Raw genomic sequence first — 18,370 nt, forward strand, 5'->3', positions numbered from 1 at the left:
TTTGGCCACATTGCACACACAGCAGGTGAGACCAACTTGGCAAGTTTAGCTAGTTTTTTAATTATGTTAGAATCAACTTCTTCTGTCATCTCAGTTTCACAGTGATTAATTACAAGCAACATCATGTACAAGTCTCTTATGCCGTCTGCCCTTTTGGCTGCCAGCTGACTATCATCAGAAGAAGAGTGGAGGATGCTGGTGGCTGCTGCATCCTCCACTCTTCTCCTCCTCTTCTCCTTCACACTCACTTCACACAAGTATCTCCAAGAAAGACATTAGGACTCTTATAGTTTACTCAAACAGTACTGCCAGAATGAGAGCACACAAAGTTAGTCTACATATTTTCCGTTGCAGAAACACTGCATTGATAATAGCTTCTAATGCTTTTTGAATTGTATGGTCTTGCACACAGAGTCTAAAATCACCTTAATACACATGTTCTAGCACAACCTCCAGATCCTCTGATACATTTTTTTTTACACCTCACCTAAATCCAGTTCAAAAAATTGTGGGAAGACTGCCTTCATTTCCTGCAGCCCAAAGCTGAGCTAGAGAATGTCTGAGGATTGTGGCAATCACGTGTTTCAAAGCAAGCTCAAGAGAGACTATACATTTGTAGTCTTGCAGCACATTGCAACCCTATTCTATAAGTAAACACATAGCCTTAATAATTTCTATAGGTTTGACCAGCCCGCTGAAACTTGCAATACCTGCTATATATACAGTACTGTGTAAGGCCATCATATACTAAGTCAGCATCTCCGTCTCTGTCTCATGACAGGAAACTTCACCTCACCTTCCTCACCTTGTGTTCCTTCCTCAGGAGGAAGGAACACAAGTCTCCTCCTGAAACATGGCAGGATGAAATCTGTGTAACACAATGCTGGAACGCTACAAGTCCCTGGCTTACAGATAAGACTGGATATCAGTTTAGTGTTCGAGACAGTCAGTGGACGGATGTTTGCGTCTGTGCAGCACTGAGGGTTCAAAACCAAATTCACTAGGTCACAAACAATAAGCTTGATGAATAAGCTTTGATTACAATATCGTTGTGCATTTTTTGAACTGTCGCACTAATGTTAGTATCAATGCCTATACACAGCAATCAATCGTATATGAATGCTGCTTTTACTATGTACCATTAACATAAATCAAACCTGAAACCCGTTCACAGTTATTCTTAAGGCTTTCACTTGGACCGTTGGTGGGAGTATGGCGTCATTTCCATCGTGGCAGTGATGTGATTTTAGAGCAGCCTGAAGGTAAAAATGTGCTGCACATAATCCAGCTGTCTAATCTTTGGCACCCACCAGTTCTGCCAAAGCGCCTGCAGCAAAGTACTGAACCTCCACCAGCTCTGGGGATAGTGATTTATGGCTGACCTTCTACACAAACCTCCCTGTAGAAATGAATAAGAAGTTGAACTTGTCTGTTGCTTGGTGAAGAAAATGTTCATGCAGGTCCAAGATAAGAGGAGCTGATTTTTATTTTTACGTGACAAGAGGCCAATTTAAGATTACGTTCATGTACATTAAGAGCTTCAAACCATCACCATTGTCTATTTTTTTCCTCTGAAAGTTTACATAGGTGACACAAATCAGCTTTTACCCACTTTATTTGTCTACTGTTACCTGTTGGCCTTGGTTATCAACCATCATCCACATCTGGTAAACAATGTCATGTGACTGGTTACTCTTTTATGACCTTTTATGTGTGTCCTGGGCTGCGTACTTCCAGTTATCCCAGTGTTTCTCATTTCACTGCAACTTCATGCTCCTCCATCTGACATGAATGTCAAGTTTACTATTATAATTCGTGGCACCATTTTGAAGTACTGTCGATATCAGTCTGCTGTCAATAACTCAGCAGGTGAGGTTCAAAACATCAGCGCTGTTGGGAGAGTGAAGAAAGTCTGTCAAATGTTATTTTCACTGTGAATATCTGCAAAAGGATGAACTACAAAAACAACTACACAGCTGTCATATCTTCAAATGACACCTTAAGGAACCCTCTTTACCCAACACACATGGCCTCGCAGCACACAGGTTACGTCATACTCCAGAGATATAATTTATGGTGACACATGAGCCCCACTACTTTCACTGAACCTTTCATTGGTGGTTCTCAGTCCGTAACATCAGTGTAAACTTCAGCCTTCATTTGTCACACTGAGCGCAGTGAGCTTTTTCCTGGCTGTGAGCCATGTATATTGTATGAGCATGTAACCCACATCTATCCAGGGTTCTGTCAGCGGGGGGTCCCTTAATCAGACAGGTTCAGTATGCAGGGCGTAATGGTCTCCAGGAATGTCTTACATGGTGTTTAGTCCAATTTATTCCCCTGTCAAAAGAGATCAATGTCCTGCTGATTTGACTTCCTTCTTATATTCTTAAACTGTTCCTCAAATACCTGCCAGGGGTCTGGACTGTGTGCCCTTTAACTGGGTGTTCAGATATGTGTTCGGGCTGTAATAGTAAAATTATAATGGAGGTTTTATAGCGTAAAACATTAGCTAATTCATTTCAAATATTTCATGAAAACAGTGTGAGGATGTGTTTAATTTATGTTATTTGGCAAAGTCAGTGTTCACTTTTTGAGGTTGTTAACCTGTGTGGCAACATTAATCAACGTATCGTCATAGTTTTATGGAGCTGCAGTAAAATTTGAGAAAAGAAGGACACATAGAGAGATAGAAGGCGAACATATTTAACTGACAGAATATTCAGTGACGCTGATCAATCCTTAAGTTTTAGCTTACTGGTTGACAAAAAAAGTTTACTCTCTCTCTCTCTCTCTGTCTCTCGCTCTCTCTCTCTTTTTGTCCCAGATTCTGATCGGAGAAGTGACCAGCTTCTTTGTGAAGACGGAGGGAGCTCAGGAGAAGACCATAGTGACCGCTGACTGCTGTTATTTCAACCCTCTCCTCCGTAGGATTGTACGCTTTCTGGGTCAGTCATAATTCTGAAGATCAGAGGTTCATCAGCTTTGACTAAGTGGAGCCTTGATACTCTGAGACCAAGACTTACACCAGCACTCCTCTGTCATACAGTATGTGGCAGAAAGAGTCTTTGTCCTTAGTTTGGGTCTCCTTTGGACCAATTTCCCTTGTCCTTCCTTCCTTTCCTGTTCCGTTGATTTTTTGTGACCTTTTACACAATCTCTGTATCCTGCATTTATCCAGCTTTTAAAGTGATGGATTGAATCTATGAAGCATAAAAGCAAAGGCTACGTCTGTCTGGCCTTTCACTCCCACACAGATACAAGTCGGCGCAAACATTCCCATTTAAGTGCTTGTTTTTTGACTCATTTGGTCTCATTGATTCACTTACTTTATGCACATACTGTCTCTCTTACTCACACAGGTGTCTACTCGTTCGGCCTTTTCACCACCACCATCTTTGCCAATGCTGGTCAAGTGGTGACAGGAAACCAGACACCTCATTTCCTGTCTGCCTGCAAACCAAACTACACAGCTCTGGGATGCCAGTCTCCACTGCAGTACATCACAGAGCGCCGAGCCTGCACAGGAAACCCGTACCTGGTGGCGTCCGCTCGCAAATCCTTCCCCTCCAAAGATGCAGCACTCAGCTTTTACTCAGCCATCTACACAGTGGTAAGAAACTTTTTGGGGTGCGGGCAATGGGTGAAGGAAGACAGGACGGGATATGAAGACGTTGTGACTGTTTTGTTGGTCGAGCCAAAGCTGAAAAGTGCACCATCCAACCATCCATTGTTTGCTACATGTTCACTGAAGCAGAATTTTAATTTAAAATTAGTAATATTAAAAGGTACTTAAATGAAACTCCCTCCAAAGGCTCTCAGAATAAAAAGTTTCAGCCCTTTTCAAAGTGTTAATAAGTTGTAACTAATGTATGAATGGTTAATAAATCATTTACTAATGTTTTATAGATCTCTTATGAGACATTAACAAGAACTAATTTTGGTCAAAGTCCCTTTGGCTGGTTAGAGCACAACACATAACCTGGCAGTCAATACATTTCTCTTATGGATGTCCTATAACAGCATCAGTAAATTATGTATTAAAAATGATTAAAACCATTAGTTATAACTTATCAACTTACTATAAATGAAATGGTGCTTTGTGAGAAATTAGTACCAACGTTTCTCAGAAAAGATAAAGAATGTTTGTTGTATTACTGGATTCTAAACCCAGGAAAACACAGAAATGTTAAATTATGTCTTCCAACTAAATATTGACTTGACAGTTGGCTGATTTCTTTTGCCGTGCTTTTATGTTTATGTCATTCTCATGGAAAAACTGTAAATATACAATCTGCAATGAATGCAACTTATATAGTGAAGAACAATACAGAAAGGAGTCATGTACTACAAAAGACACCTCAGTGTACACTTCCTACATAAATATACACTTTAATTTGTAACAAAATAATATTATTGAAAAGAAAATAACATAAATTGTCCAACATATATAGTCTGCCAACACTTTCAACCATCAGCGTTGCTTTGCTTTACATAAGTTTTTCATTTCTCTGGGTAAATCATACGTGCATGTATGGACCTCTAACGTAATGAAGTAATACACATGTAGAATCCATCCATCTATTCATGGCAGTGTTTTATGATGTTTTCTTTTGTGCCTCATCAAACCGCCCTGCTGCTGTAAAATCCCTGCAGAGTGCGACCTCTTGTGGCTCATCCACAGCGTTCAACACGTTAAGCTGCTCAGACTGCAGCATGACTTGAATTATCTCAGCCGGCTGACTGAAGACCTGCAGATTCGATACCTGGCTCAGCTCACCGAATAACATGCCATATTTTGTCATTTCAAGTGTATTCCTGTTTTCCAGATGTACGTGACCCTGGTTTTCCGGACCAAGGGGACCCGTCTGACCAAGCCCACCCTGTGCCTGGTGCTGCTGTCTCTGGCTGTGCTGGTGGGGGTGGTGAGAGTGACTGAACACAGAAACCACTGGAATGACGTCCTGGCTGGCTTTGTCGCGGGAGGGGCCATCGCTGCCTTTCTGGTGAGAAGGAGAGGAGGGTGAAAGAAGAAATAGATGGAATATCGAGCATTAAAAGGAGGATGAAGGGAAAGCTGAGGCAAGAGAGGATGAGGAGAGAGAGAGGAGGTGATGGTGGTAGAAGGGTGAAAGCAGGTGGTTGAGAGAAAGGAGGAAAGTTTATAATAATGAAGGGTGAAAGTGATGGAAGGATTATTTCAGGGAAGAATGAATAGAGAGAGAGGTGTTGGCATAATGTGGGTGCAGGAGAGATGGTGGGAGGATGGACTGATGATAAAGGCGAGCTGGAGGCGAGAGAGTGTGTGTGTGTGTGTGACACACACTCATACTCACAGACATACACACACTTTACACCTATGAATATTAATGTTTTGAACTGAAGGCACATTCAAACAGTGTCATTTGGTCTTGAATCTCACATGAATCACTGCTACTACATCACATTTTCCAGGAAAACTTCTAGGATCAGTGTTAACTCTTAAAGGAAACATGTTGTACTTTTTGGGCTCCATTTAGAACAAAGTGGGCTCAAATGTCCTGTTTTAAACAGAGGCTGAACTGAGGGGCTGCATAAAGAGCCAGTTTAAGTTAAATAAGGAGTTTTTAAACCATAAATCATGCAAAGATATTCCAGAATATAAATGTAGACCTGGGAATGAGCATGATATGTCTCCTTTAAGATGAAAGTGATGCCTGTGGTTCATCTTAACACTACAGCTTTCTTTCCATTCCTCCCTCCATGATTCATTCTCCATCTCTGTCTTTAATCTCAGCATCCTCTTCAGTGTGTGTCTCCGAGCTCATGCGGAGTATTTCACGCATCGATCATCCGTATGTGTGCGATGGATTGAATCTTTCCCCTTCTTTTCCTTTTAACTCATGTCTCCGTTCTCCATCAGGTGGCGTGCGTGATCAACAACTTCCAACCAACCCAACTAGCAGGTGAGACTCCACCACCTCCACAGCGCCCTGAGCCCCCCATCGGGATCCCTCTGCTCAGCCTGCCCCGTGTGGAGAGTCCACTCGAAAAGTTAAGTGGCCTTCAGGTAAGGGGTGGGGTAAAGATTTATGGAAGAACAATGATAAAATAATCAGTAAACTATTGATTATATAGTACAATAGAATAAATAGACAAATGCTTATTTTTAAATGTGTGTGGTGCCGTCTTTCATCCTTTTTGTCCTCACTGATAACCGTGGTTGCTTTATTGCATCTGGATGTTTCCTGAATGCTTCTTTCTGTCTGATGTCACTGTTGTGCACGCCCTTTCTGTTGTCAAGGCAACATCATTATGCAGTTTTACCTCTCATTGTCTCAGTCAAATTTAAGATTATAGGTTATATTTTCTCAGGTTTTAACTTCCCTCCCTCTCTGTGTCTCCTAATCTTCTCTCTGTCCACTTCCCTCCTGTTAGGCTCCAGGGCTACCGTATTCTGAGATCACATGACCATCAGCCAATCCCGTCCCCCGCCCCTCCCGATGTGCTCCTCCCCTCACGGCGTTGCCTCACCAGCGCAGTCTAGACCTGACCTCTGAATGCCCCAAGCCCTGCCCTGCCCATCCAGAAGGACGACATCCTCTCCGACGAGTCAAATCCACCCAGGTCTGAAGGTCCACCAATCACAGGAGACAGAGCAGACGACACGCACGTCAGGCTGAAAGCTGTCATCCGCTAAGGACCAATAGGAGATGGAGACCTGTCCTTTATCTGTCCTGTTCTGTCCTGTTTGTCCTCCAAGTTGGCCTCCCTTTTCTTTCGAGTATAAAAGACTCGGATGAAAGACTCGCCAAAGCCAGAGCTGCAGAAGCAATACTGTGTCCTATTTCCTTGTCCTGTTTTCCACAAAGACTCAACAGTGATTCTTAAGACTGTTGGCTGGGGATGACTTGATAAAACACTTGATCAAATAAAGAAACTCAGCAATGTTTCTGGAAGAAAAGCCCAATAACCAGTGGATCATCCTCAAAAAGACCATTTTGTAACACTCAGGACAATAAAATGGGAAAAAAAACAAAGGAAAAGTTTGACAACAGAGACCTTTACATAATAAAAATGCAGGTAACGACGAATACTATGGTATAGAATTTTTTTCTGTCCTCAAAACTAACAAGAGACGCTGTCAAAGAGGAAAGCACTTTTGTAAATTATAGCACAGATGAACCGATTTAGTGTTCAGTAAACTGTGTTGTATCCTATTTGTTTTTGGAGGAAATGGGTTTGATCTCCTGTTGTGTATCGTGTGTGAAGTGATAGAAGGGAGATTTATACACACTAGAGCTGTGCTTGTGATATCACGTTTGTTTTCGGGCATCGGTCGATTCATCCTTGAAGTGAACTGTGCTGGATTTCAACCCACTTTCCAAATATCTTTTATCTACTTACTATTCAGGTGTGTGTTTATTAATGTCTGTAGGTTCTACGTCCATACTGTGAAATATTTGGGAAGTTTTATTATTTGATTTACTGCCTATATTCCATGTGGAGTTCCTTGTTAGTGTTAGTTCACATAAAATTCACTTTGTCCTTCTTCCCTTATGCCCTTTAACATTTTCATACCTTTTTTTTTAATTTAAATGACTTTTATCTAAATGTTAATGTAATTACTCGCTTTGCTTTACAGGACACTAATCTGATGTTACCCACATGCAGATGATGTTTCCAAAATTAATGTTTTATGAGAGTGTTAATGGAATCAGTTGTTGATGTTTGCGCATCTGTCCTGTCCAGTTTTTCCCAGTTTTTCCCTGCTTCGATCTACCATCGTTTTCCACACACTGGCTCTATAAAACCAGTGGTACAGACCAGTGTGTAACGCAGAGATTAGACCCTGAGCTTTGTATAGTTTTGTACAGTATATAGGTTTCTTTGCACAGTATATACTGCATTGTTATTATGTTTATATTGTGTGAACAATGTGAAGCTACCTGAAGCTGTCTTGTAGGAACCATGAGTAGTTGCCTGATCTAAAGCAGGAATGTAGCGCGGTGGAGGAGTGTACAGCCGGCGTGGCTCACAACGTGCTTCGGTTCTGCTCAGTTCAAAAGGACACTGCAGGCAAGTTATACTAGAGGGAGAGAAAGCAATGGGTTATTTAAAGAAAACATTGCTATGGTTTTATTAAGCGCGTGTGTGCGCGAGTGTGTGTGCGTGTGTGTGTGTGCGTGGGCGTGTTTATTGGGATCTGTGTGTATGTTTATAATGAGCACACTGTATGGCACCATAACTGTTAATTTGGCAATCTGTTTTCTTAAGTTGAACTGTCAAAAGTAGCTGCTATAATTACACACTCGCGCTTGTGTGTAGCTCCAGGCCTTCAAAGGACCCCTGCTAAGGCGTCCTAACAATGCCTGTTATAGCAGTAGGTGCTCATTATAGCTCTGAGATTACCTACAGTGAAACTTTTCAGTCTGAATTTTTGTAACTGAAGAGGTAACAAACACCATAATGTCCAAATAATGTTATTTTCATGTTAAAATGTCTCTGTTTTGTATTTATTTACCAAAATAAACTGTGATTACCACACATTGCTGCCTGGATTACATTTTTCACTTGATTTGTTTAAATTCCTCACAGCCTTATAGACTTATAGACCTTTTTTTTACAGCAGACATTTTGACTTGTCATAGTAGGAAAAGCACAGGTGTTGCTAATAACATTAACGATGGCCAATGGCCCTTTTCTCTTCAGGTGTCTTGGTAAGACATGACAGTGAGCCGGCATGCACTAAACCAGCAGACACATGGAATTCAGTCATCTTTAATCTTATTATTTACACCTGTGTGTTTCCCTGCTGTGACGTGTCAAGATGTCTTCAGGGAAAAAGATCCATACAAGAAGACATTAATATACACATCTGTTTATAGGCTTTAAAGGGCTAAAATATGGAGCTTGGTCCCAGTTTCATACTACTGTACAATACATAATAACAGTATACAGCACATATACTACATGCTAACTTTATAGCACACTGTTTTTCTAGGTGGTTTGCAAGAAACTTTATTTACATTAAAATTTTGTATTTACAGCAAATTATACAAGACACACACCAACAGACGTCAATCACACCACAGCCATTTAAAAAAATAACTTAATTCAAACATACAAGTCATTAACAATGATATAAACCAGAAAGACGTCTTTAAAATAAATAACCTTCTTATTATTTGAAGAAGTGATGGTGTTAATGTACTGACTGATTGTCAGTGAGCAACGATAATGATGAATTTGTGTATTTTGATTTTTAGATACAGTATTATAATTAAATTAGGCTAATTATACAAATCCCTTGTTGCTTGTTTTTATCATAATTAAACCAAACAGTACATTTTCCAGACATATTTTAAAGTCAGAGACTATGTTATCAGTTATGAAGCTTGTAAGCTGCTGTCAATTAACCTTCACAAAAACAAGTTTTCTGAGCTGTTTCACCACGTCCATGATAAGTTTTAATGTCTTTTGGCTTTTGTTGTGCTTTCTGTAATGAATTGTAAGAAAATAGTGTCCATCAAAATCATACTCAGAAATTAAGCAGTATGCATACTGACATTTGTCACTTTTCCAATGTAAACAGAGCAGAATCAGTATGAAGTGTGGAACTGGGACACACTAGTCAGAGAGAACTGCCCCTCAGTGACTATTACACAGCTTCTGCTCAGAGATAAAGTACAAATGTGAAATTTAATATGTATGATTTGTCTCGGTCTATAATCAAGGGAACACATCTGCAATAAATTCAATGATGGAAAGGTCTGTAAAATGCACTATTACAACTGTGAACATATGACAGGATGGATTGTGGAAACCTGCAGCCATGTGGGAACCAGCTCAGTTGGAAAAGCTGCAGTGAGGTGCTGTGAACACCGGATGGCAGCGCTTACCGTGCAAAAGTGAGACTAAAAACCAGTAGGGAAGCTTTCAGGATTCACCAGTTTTAATGTTTATGAAATCAAACGGCACATTAGGAATGTTAAAATATGCTAAAATAGAAAAGAGCATTTTAAAATGTTTTTCACCGGAGACCTGCGCTGGCCCACATTAGCCATTCGTCATCAAGTTAATAAATGTAATGTAATGGCACAATTACTTTGAAATGTAGACACAGGCTATTCCTCTCTCTCTCTCTCTCTCTCTCGTCCTCTACTCTCCCAATTGCCCTCAATCTCTCTCCGCCCCCTCTTTGTGTTCCTTTGAGTTTGTGTTTGTCAGTCTTGTTAACGACAAGACACACACACACACACACACACACACACAGAGAGAGACACAAACAGAGAACTCTCTGCACTCTCTCGACAACATTATCTTTTCCGGAAATTGCTTCTCAAGCACAGCCGGAGCCCCATTAGAAAAGAAGAGCTCTACGCTGTAACCTTTTTAAAAAGCCATTAGTGATGCACCTGCTTCTCCCTCTCTCTCCCTCACTCTCTCTCTGTCTCTCTCTGTTCCTATTTGTGTGTCCTATTTGTCTCTCTTGTTAACACTGACACACACACATAGTTTCTCCATTCTGATTGCCTGCTCCCCCCCCCCCCCCCCGTTCCCAGTCCTACAAACTGACTACTGAGCAGCCTTCCACTCCAATTAGAGTATGAATCACTGACATTTTAAAGTTCTGCCTCACAGTGCAAAACCACTCAATTTAATAATTTACGTGTGTTATTCTAATGGCTTGTGACTGTTAAATCAGTGTTTTGGATGTGAGTAATTGTCTCTCAAAGCTACACACTGGGAAAACAAGACATTTTATAATATATCATGTCACACCAGAGAACAGCCCAGATTTACTCCATCAGAGATGAATGAGAAAGTCTTGTTTGGTGATTCATACAATTCGGTGTTTGAGCATAGTGTACAAATGAACTTTTAATTATAAATGATGTCCCAATAGTGATATATAATGTTTTCATTATAGTCAATTGATACCTGAAGCATTCAGAGCTTTCATAGAAGTGATTTGTACTTGGTTTGATCATTTACACATAAACATCAGATAATTTAAGTGCTGCCATACCTGAATGAATGAATGATAGACTGTATGCAAACGCAGCTTTAATTATAATACATTATATTATATGTTATAAGGTTATATAGAAATATGTGATAGCAAGTGTGTGTGTGTGTGTGTGTGTGTGTGTGTGTGTGTGCATGTGATTCCCTGTGGTGATCTAAACTTTGCTCCCTGATTCAGTGTCTGTTTGGCACAATCCTCCCGACCCCGGAGGTCACACACTGTCTGGGGCTGAACCACTGTGTGCATGTGTGTAAGAGGGAAAGAAAGAAATACAGAAAGAAAGAAAGAAAGAAAGCAAGAAAGAAAGAAAGAAAGAAAAAGAAATACAGAAAGAAAGAAAGAAAGAAAGAAAAAGCTGGAGAAAAGAATGAGTGTAAGTGAGTATGTGAACTGAGAGAGATAAATAAAAAGTGTGTGGATGAGTGTGGTTTATCACATCCAAAAACAAACCAGCAGCCCTGGGTAATAAAAATGTACTATCTGTCATAGTAAATTACAAATATTGGTCTTCGCCTTGCTGCAGTCTCCTGATTATGCTCAATGGTCTGCCTCTGACAATTATGAAGCCATTAACACTGTGTGTGAGTGTGTGTTTGTGCATTTGTGTGTGTGTTTGTGTGAGAGAGAGATAGAAAGAAAGCGAGACTCTATGGCTGCTTATTTGAGGAAATATGCTATCGGTTTTTTATGGCTTTGAAGGCTCCAGTGCCTTACAGCATCTCAAACGGCAAATTTACATGTTTGCTGTCTGTCTGCTTTTCTGTTTCTGACATAAAGAGAGTAAAAAGAGACAGAAGGGAGGAATTAAGATAAGTTGTAGCAAAAAAAGTTGACAAAAGCCAGTTTAGCTCTTGTTTGGAACTTGTGACAATCACTACTGAGCATCCAGCACTCACACACACACATACACACACACACACACACACACACACACACACGTTATTGTTTCTGAGTTTCGAGGGGCAGCTCCTTTACAGGCCAACAGATGAGCAGAGGATTATGAAAGGCACCAATCCCATCCAGCATGTCTGCTAAAGAAGACCATCAACCGGATACAGCAGTCCCAGGAGACTGGATTAGGAGTAGGAACAAACACACACACACACACAAGCACACACGTGCTCACCACAGGCCATGTAGAAACCTCTGTTGAGACCCTGCAGAGAACACCAGTCTGGACATGCAAACCTTATTTTCAGTCATATATATAATGTTACAATGTTGGATGTTCATATTAAACGTGGCCAAAGTGTGAAATAATGAGATAAACATATATAGAAGTGATCCCTGTGATTGCTCTGCTTTGTTTCCAACATTTTTTTCTACTTTAAGCCCGAGCCAATGTCAGCTCATCTGCATGCGAGTTTACTACTCCGCTCCGCTAACTTTATAGTATTTTTCCATTGTTTTGTGGGTAGTCACACCAACCTTTAACTCCATTACACAGCACAGAATAGTAAAATAAGTAGTTTACCTGTTGGATGTGTGCTGGTTGTCTGCAGCTCTTCATCAAACATCATCATCACTGTGGCTGTTTCTGCTTGTACTCTATTCCTCCCTTATTTCTAACTGATCTGCTGATCAAAGACCTCCAAATATCTCCGTATGTTGTTGCGTCAACCAGTTTTAGCGCCGCTAAGGAGGCTCTGCTAATTCAGTGTGGAACATGTTTTCATTTCCTGTCCGATTGTATGGAGGTCTACGAGAAAATAACCCTACTGATTTATTACCTCAGTAAACATTTTCCAAATGAGTTTATGGTCTTAATCGCTAGAATTAAGTCCATTTCAATACAACATGATGTTCACTTTGTAAATTATGGCCCCATTTAGAGTAAAATAGATGATAAAGGAGGGTATGCTTTAGGGCGTGGCCACCTTGTGATTGACAAGCTGCTACCATGGAGACAACATTAATAACATAACGTAACCATGGTGTAACCCCAGAGTATAGGCGTAGCTGCTGCTATTTCTCAGTGTGTTTTCAGTTCATGAAAGTTAATTGTAACGTTTAAGTTGCCTAAAAAACGTGTTCAGTGTTTGGTTGTAATAAAAGACTCTAAGAGACAGATTGTACATTTTTAATAGAGTTAGGCCTGTTTTTGCTAGTGGAAATTAATATTAGCATTAGCATCATCACTGTTAACCATAGATTGTTAATGTACTTTGCTAACCAAGCTAGCAGCTAGCGCTATGGTCAGCTCCACACTCTCGTCCAAATATGGTCACTTCTGGCTCCAAGAATCAAAGATAGCAAGGGTCAAATCCAAGATGGCGCTGATCAAATCACTAAAGTCGAGCCTTCAAAACGGCAGTTCACAAACCAACGGGTGACGTCATGGTGACTACGTCTATATTTTTTTACAGTTTAGTTAAAGACAGAGGCTGAACTGAGGGGCTGCATAAAGGGCCAATACAAGATGAATAAGGAGTTTTTTGAACTGCGAATCATTCAAAGCTACTCTAGTGGAACTGGAAATGAGCACAATAGGTCCCATTTAATGATCTCAGCCCTAATAAGTGACAGAACAACAGCTTTATTTACCCTGACGTTTCTCTTTTTCTGCATCTGATTCACCTCCAAGTGACACTTTCCACTCTGTCTTGGTAAAAAAAATAAATGTCCTATAAGGTATTTTAGATTTATAGTAATATACAAATATTATATTATATTTCTATTGTGTGTCCATTTCTATAACAAAATAATAGAAACACTGTTGCCACTAAAGTGTCATATTGTATTGTATTTAATTGTAATTGTCCATTTTTACAGGCAAAAGAGCAGAAATATCTAACTTAGCCTTTTGATGTGAAATACTTGCACAATTCAACAACACCACAAACTATGACTTTAAAAATGAACACAGAGTTGAGTCAATATTATATCATTTTCACATTATAAGCCTCACAATGTTTGCAGGCTTTGATTATTTATTGCATGGATTTATTGCATTGCTATTGCACCTGCTTGCATTATATTTCACTGTTCTGTCCACCCCCATTATTAGGAACATTATAGAGAGTCTGCAGGAGTCACAAAACACCTTAGAGTCACAATAACTGCAACATAAAGCACTATACATTAATGTTTTTTATTGAGAGAAAAAACATAATGGAGAAGGTGAAATTAATTCTCCAGTGAGGAACACATTAGAAGTCATAAAACATCCCCAGAAAGCGCAATATCAGAACTGAGGAAAAAATAAAAACCTGCATTCATTTTCCTAACCGCAAACTCACGTTCTTAATTTTATTATTATGTTTTTCTTTTATGTCACCAGTCCCAGCAGGAGCTCCATCGTGGCCCCGTTGAGGCCCCCGCACCCCAGCTTGGGAAGCGCTGCACTGTGGGGCATGCTCTTCGGCGGCAGGGGCTGGATGGGCATGGGCAAGACAGAATGAGAGGAGAGGAGCAGAGGAGGAGGAGGAGGAGGAGGAGGAGAGGAGAGCAGAGGAGAGGAGAGGTGAGAGGTTGCAGTGGAGTTGCATGGGATGCTGATGCTGCTGCATTAGGCTCCATCGCTCCATCCCTCCCTCGGAGAGGATGGAAAAAACAAGGAGTGGTTATGTGATTCCCCACAAGCGGGAGGAGAAGCGCACAAGAGAGAAAGGAATGGCAGGGAGGGGGGGCGTTTCCCTGCACAGTATTGCTTATTCTCACACACTTCAGCATGGATACAATGTATGGCATACGGAGCTGACTAAAGGATGGACATAACGGTAAGTTCAATGTATATTTTTGTCGCTGTTTATTTGCCACAAACAACGTATTGGACACAGTTCACAGCGCGGCGTGGCGTTGCTCCGGGTCCCATCACTTTAGACTGTCCTGATAATTCAAGATATTTGTTGATAATCAAACAAGACTTGTATATGAAAGCTTTATGAGCTGGATTTGTAGCTCTACGTGGCACGAAATTAACGCCCGATCAATTTCCCGTTGGCACGCTTTATGATTTGATAACTAAACAGGTTGGTCCCATCAGCATCACTCCCCAGTGCCTATCAAATCACTTGATGAGAATTGCACCTGCACGCAGCTTTAACATTTAACCAACAGCAGCGTGTCAGCGTGTCTTCCTCCTCTGTAGCGCCGGTGGATAAGAAGACAAAGATGATTAGAAATCTCTTTCACACACCCCGGAAAGGGTTAAAGACTCAATCCATGCCTGCCACTCTGAACTGAACTGGGTTCTCCTTGTCAGTGGAAGCGGATGTATTTACAAACAAAGAAAGCTTCATATCCAAGCCTGTCACGTAGAGGACAGGTGCTGGCTATCTGCACTTTTACAGTGGTGTGTGGATGTCTGCTTATCTGGGCTAGTAGGCCAACTGGAGCCATTTAGGCCCAGAAAGATTAAGAAAACCAAAGTGTCTCTGTTAAGTTTGTCACTGAAAGTTTGGCCAATGACTCTCTTTATTCTGCACCCTAGGCTGAATTTGTACCAATAGCCATCAGTGAGTCATTTATTTTTTTGTCTGGGTAGTGACTATTAGACTCCACAGTGTAGCCAAAATGGCTGGAAAGATTTGCTGTTGCAGGCATAAGCATAAACTTCCTCATAACAGCGCCTTTAGTTCCAAGCAATTAAGCAGTAATGTGCAAGCAGCGGCCCGGCGTCCGCTCAGTCTCTGTCTCCATCTCAAGCCTGTCTTGTCTTTGCCTCTGGCACAGCCACTTTGTGATTTTGCATCCTATCTGAAATAGCAGGTGCATTAAAGGATTGATACGTCTGTTGCATAAATATGACAGACATAAATATGAAACACAGACCGATTTTCTTTCATTAGGTCCTCCAGCTGGAGCCAGTTCACTTTCAATCAAGTCAATTCAGGAAATTGATTCTCTTATGAATACAAACCAGATGTCTTTCGGCATGGAATAAAGTACTTACGCAGTCAATAGAGGAATTATTGGAAATGAAAGTTTTATTATAAATATGTGGATGCAGGATGAGTAAAAAGTAAAACTGAGGTGAAAAAAAAGGCCTTAAGATGGTCCATACATTCAAAACTGCTGCTGCAGGCACACCCATTGCATGTGAGACTCATGCTATCATAGCTTAGCTCCCACATGCACGGCTCAAACTACACCGCTGCATGTCTTCAAATTAGACAGAGACACTCCAGTGACACCGAGCAGACACAGACCGGTCCTGTGTAGTGAAGAGGGCAGCGGGGTGTATTTTTACACCAGATCTCTGACACCTACGTACATCTCTTCACAGCTCTTGGTGAGAACAGAAGACACGTCCACTTGAGTTGTCATCAGCAGCAGCCCAGACATGGACAGTTGGGATGGAGGAAGAGGCGGGAGGTGAGGAGAGATGAGGAGAGAGGACTAGAGGAGTATAGGTAATGAGGGAGACGAGTGTCAAGATCTCCTCGACGTGATGGCCCCAGCTAGTTTTTGGCACTTCCACTTTCAGAGAGTGTCAGGTTTCATGTTGTGCGGCTTTGATAGGTGAAGGGATACATGGAGAAGGATGATGTATTGTTTATGTGTGTGCATGAGTGAATAAACAAGCTGATCTGAGGCTGAAAAAGTAGGAAAAGAGAAGAGTAACACGGGGCGAGAGTAGGAAAAATGACAAATGGATCACAATGATTGGAGAGGATAGGCTGAGAGGAGAAGTGAGAAGAAGGGAAAAGAATAAAAGAGAAGGAGAGAGTCAATCATGTTTGGCAAGTCATGTTTGTAAACTAGCCCGAGTTTTCCGGGGGGAGCTGCTCCCACCCCCCCCACCCCCCTCCACCCGCCCCCTCTTTTCCCAATGACTCTCTCCTCCTCAGCCTGTTGATTGACAACTACTGTGGCTCTAATTGGCAAGTGTGGATAGGGAAGAGTCAGGCTTATTCTCCATGGGATGGAACAAGGAGGAGAGAAAGAGAGTGTGTGTGTTGACGGGGGGGGTTGGAAGAGATGGGGGGGGCATACCAGGGAGTCTTCCAACAGTGTGAAAGAGGAGAGGAGAGAAGATAGATGGGAAAAAGGAGTGGAAAATGGAATGAAGAAAGGCAGTAGGCGAGGAGGAGGAGGGGATGGAGGCGAGGGCTGAACATCTGTTTGGTAATCAGTCTCTCCCCTCAGTGCAGTGTAACACACACTGACACCTATTTGATAATTGGTGAGCCTGCCCTCTCCCTCAGCGCTTGGCTAAATGGTTGCTTGATACCAGGGAGAGCAAAGGGACTAGCTGTTGGCAGTGTAATCTGTTTACTTGGTGCAGCTCAGGTAAAGATGCATAGCAGGCTGCTTGTATGTTTGCGTATGAGTGTGTGTGTGTGTGTGTGTGTGTGGCTATTGCGTACAGCTCACAGTCAGGCTATTAGTCTAACAATGTGCTCAAAGATGTGACTTGAAGTCTGCATGAAATATGTATTGTAGCCTCTGAGCAATGCTGCTGTATTGTTATTCAAGGATAAATATGATCTCTTTTGTCTCTCTTATCCTAGGTGCTGTCCTTAAAGGTTCGCCTTCCGCACAGACCTCGTCCTTCCACGCTGCAATCTCATTCAGCCGAAGGGATGAACACAGAAGAGGAGAATGAGCTCCAGAGCTAAGAGGAGGAGATAGAAAGGAATGGAGAAGGGGGAGGAGGTGGGCCTCTTTGCTCCGGTCTCGACCACGGGTATTCTTGGGTTGATAATACAGATGTGGATGTTATTGCTTGAGAATACGCGTAGTCGAGTGGAAGCTTTATCATCTACACTGGACCAAAAGCAGAAGTCTATTCAGTAGATTACAATGGCAGAAGACCAGGCAGACAGATATAAATGTATAGCCAAACTGAGGAGGTGACACAGACATTGGCGGCGGGGGGGGAAGGCTGAAGGGGAGGATTTTTAATTAAGCATCCAGAGGTGACTTTTTATGGGAAAGGCTTATTTTGTTCAATCAGAGAGGTTTTTAAATAGAATGCAATCAGGGCTAGCCAGGTGCCCAAATCAAATCCAGCCACTGAAAAGGTTTTTATCATCGTAGGTTTATCAACCATGTCACTCTTTACACCTGTGGAGGAAATGAGTTTGTGTGGCTGGCTAGATTCAGCCCCTCCTGCAGAGGCGCTGGTGAGGAAGACCGCTTAGCTAAACCCCCCTGGGCATTAGTTCAGGGAGCTTAACACAAAAGTCTTCAGACTCAGACATTAATTCCAAACCTTCTTGATTACGTACCCTTGTCAGTCAGTCGTGCACACAAGTGAGCCTATAATCTTATCAGCTGATGAGTGTCTTTCATAGCCCTTCACACTCTGCACCGAACATTTTCCTCATACTGAATGGAAGTCTGACATTTGCAAAATTGGTGCCAAATATGGCTTTTTTGAAATGTTAACAACTGCAATGCCATGGGATGGTA

The 18,370-nt window shown here is 41.6% G+C and overlaps 1 protein-coding gene and 1 long non-coding RNA gene across 4 annotated transcripts in view; both read left to right on the forward strand.

Moving 5' to 3' along the window:
- LOC121912028 (phospholipid phosphatase-related protein type 5-like) overlaps positions 1 to 8,478 on the forward strand; it is a 55,961-nt gene extending 47,483 nt beyond the window's left edge. For all 3 annotated transcript variants that reach the window (XM_042434069.1, XM_042434078.1, XM_042434085.1), the window contains 5 exons: positions 2,828 to 2,948; positions 3,363 to 3,613; positions 4,830 to 5,006; positions 5,903 to 6,033; positions 6,418 to 8,478. In XM_042434069.1, coding sequence (XP_042290003.1) covers positions 2,828 to 2,948; positions 3,363 to 3,613; positions 4,830 to 5,006; positions 5,903 to 6,033; positions 6,418 to 6,526 — 789 coding nt within the window. In that variant the 3' untranslated portion in view covers positions 6,527 to 8,478. The remainder of the gene's footprint in view (positions 1 to 2,827; positions 2,949 to 3,362; positions 3,614 to 4,829; positions 5,007 to 5,902; positions 6,034 to 6,417) is intronic.
- Positions 8,479 to 14,506: 6,028 nt separating this feature from the next.
- LOC121910489 lies at positions 14,507 to 17,609 on the forward strand. Its single transcript, XR_006099678.1, has 3 exons — positions 14,507 to 14,730; positions 16,239 to 16,327; positions 17,467 to 17,609. It is a non-coding gene; the product is annotated as an uncharacterized LOC121910489 (long non-coding RNA).
- The last annotated feature ends 761 nt before the right edge of the window (positions 17,610 to 18,370 follow it).

This window comes from Thunnus maccoyii, chromosome 2, assembly GCF_910596095.1.
Source record: "Thunnus maccoyii chromosome 2, fThuMac1.1, whole genome shotgun sequence".
NCBI classification, from domain to species: Eukaryota; Metazoa; Chordata; class Actinopteri; order Scombriformes; family Scombridae; genus Thunnus; species Thunnus maccoyii.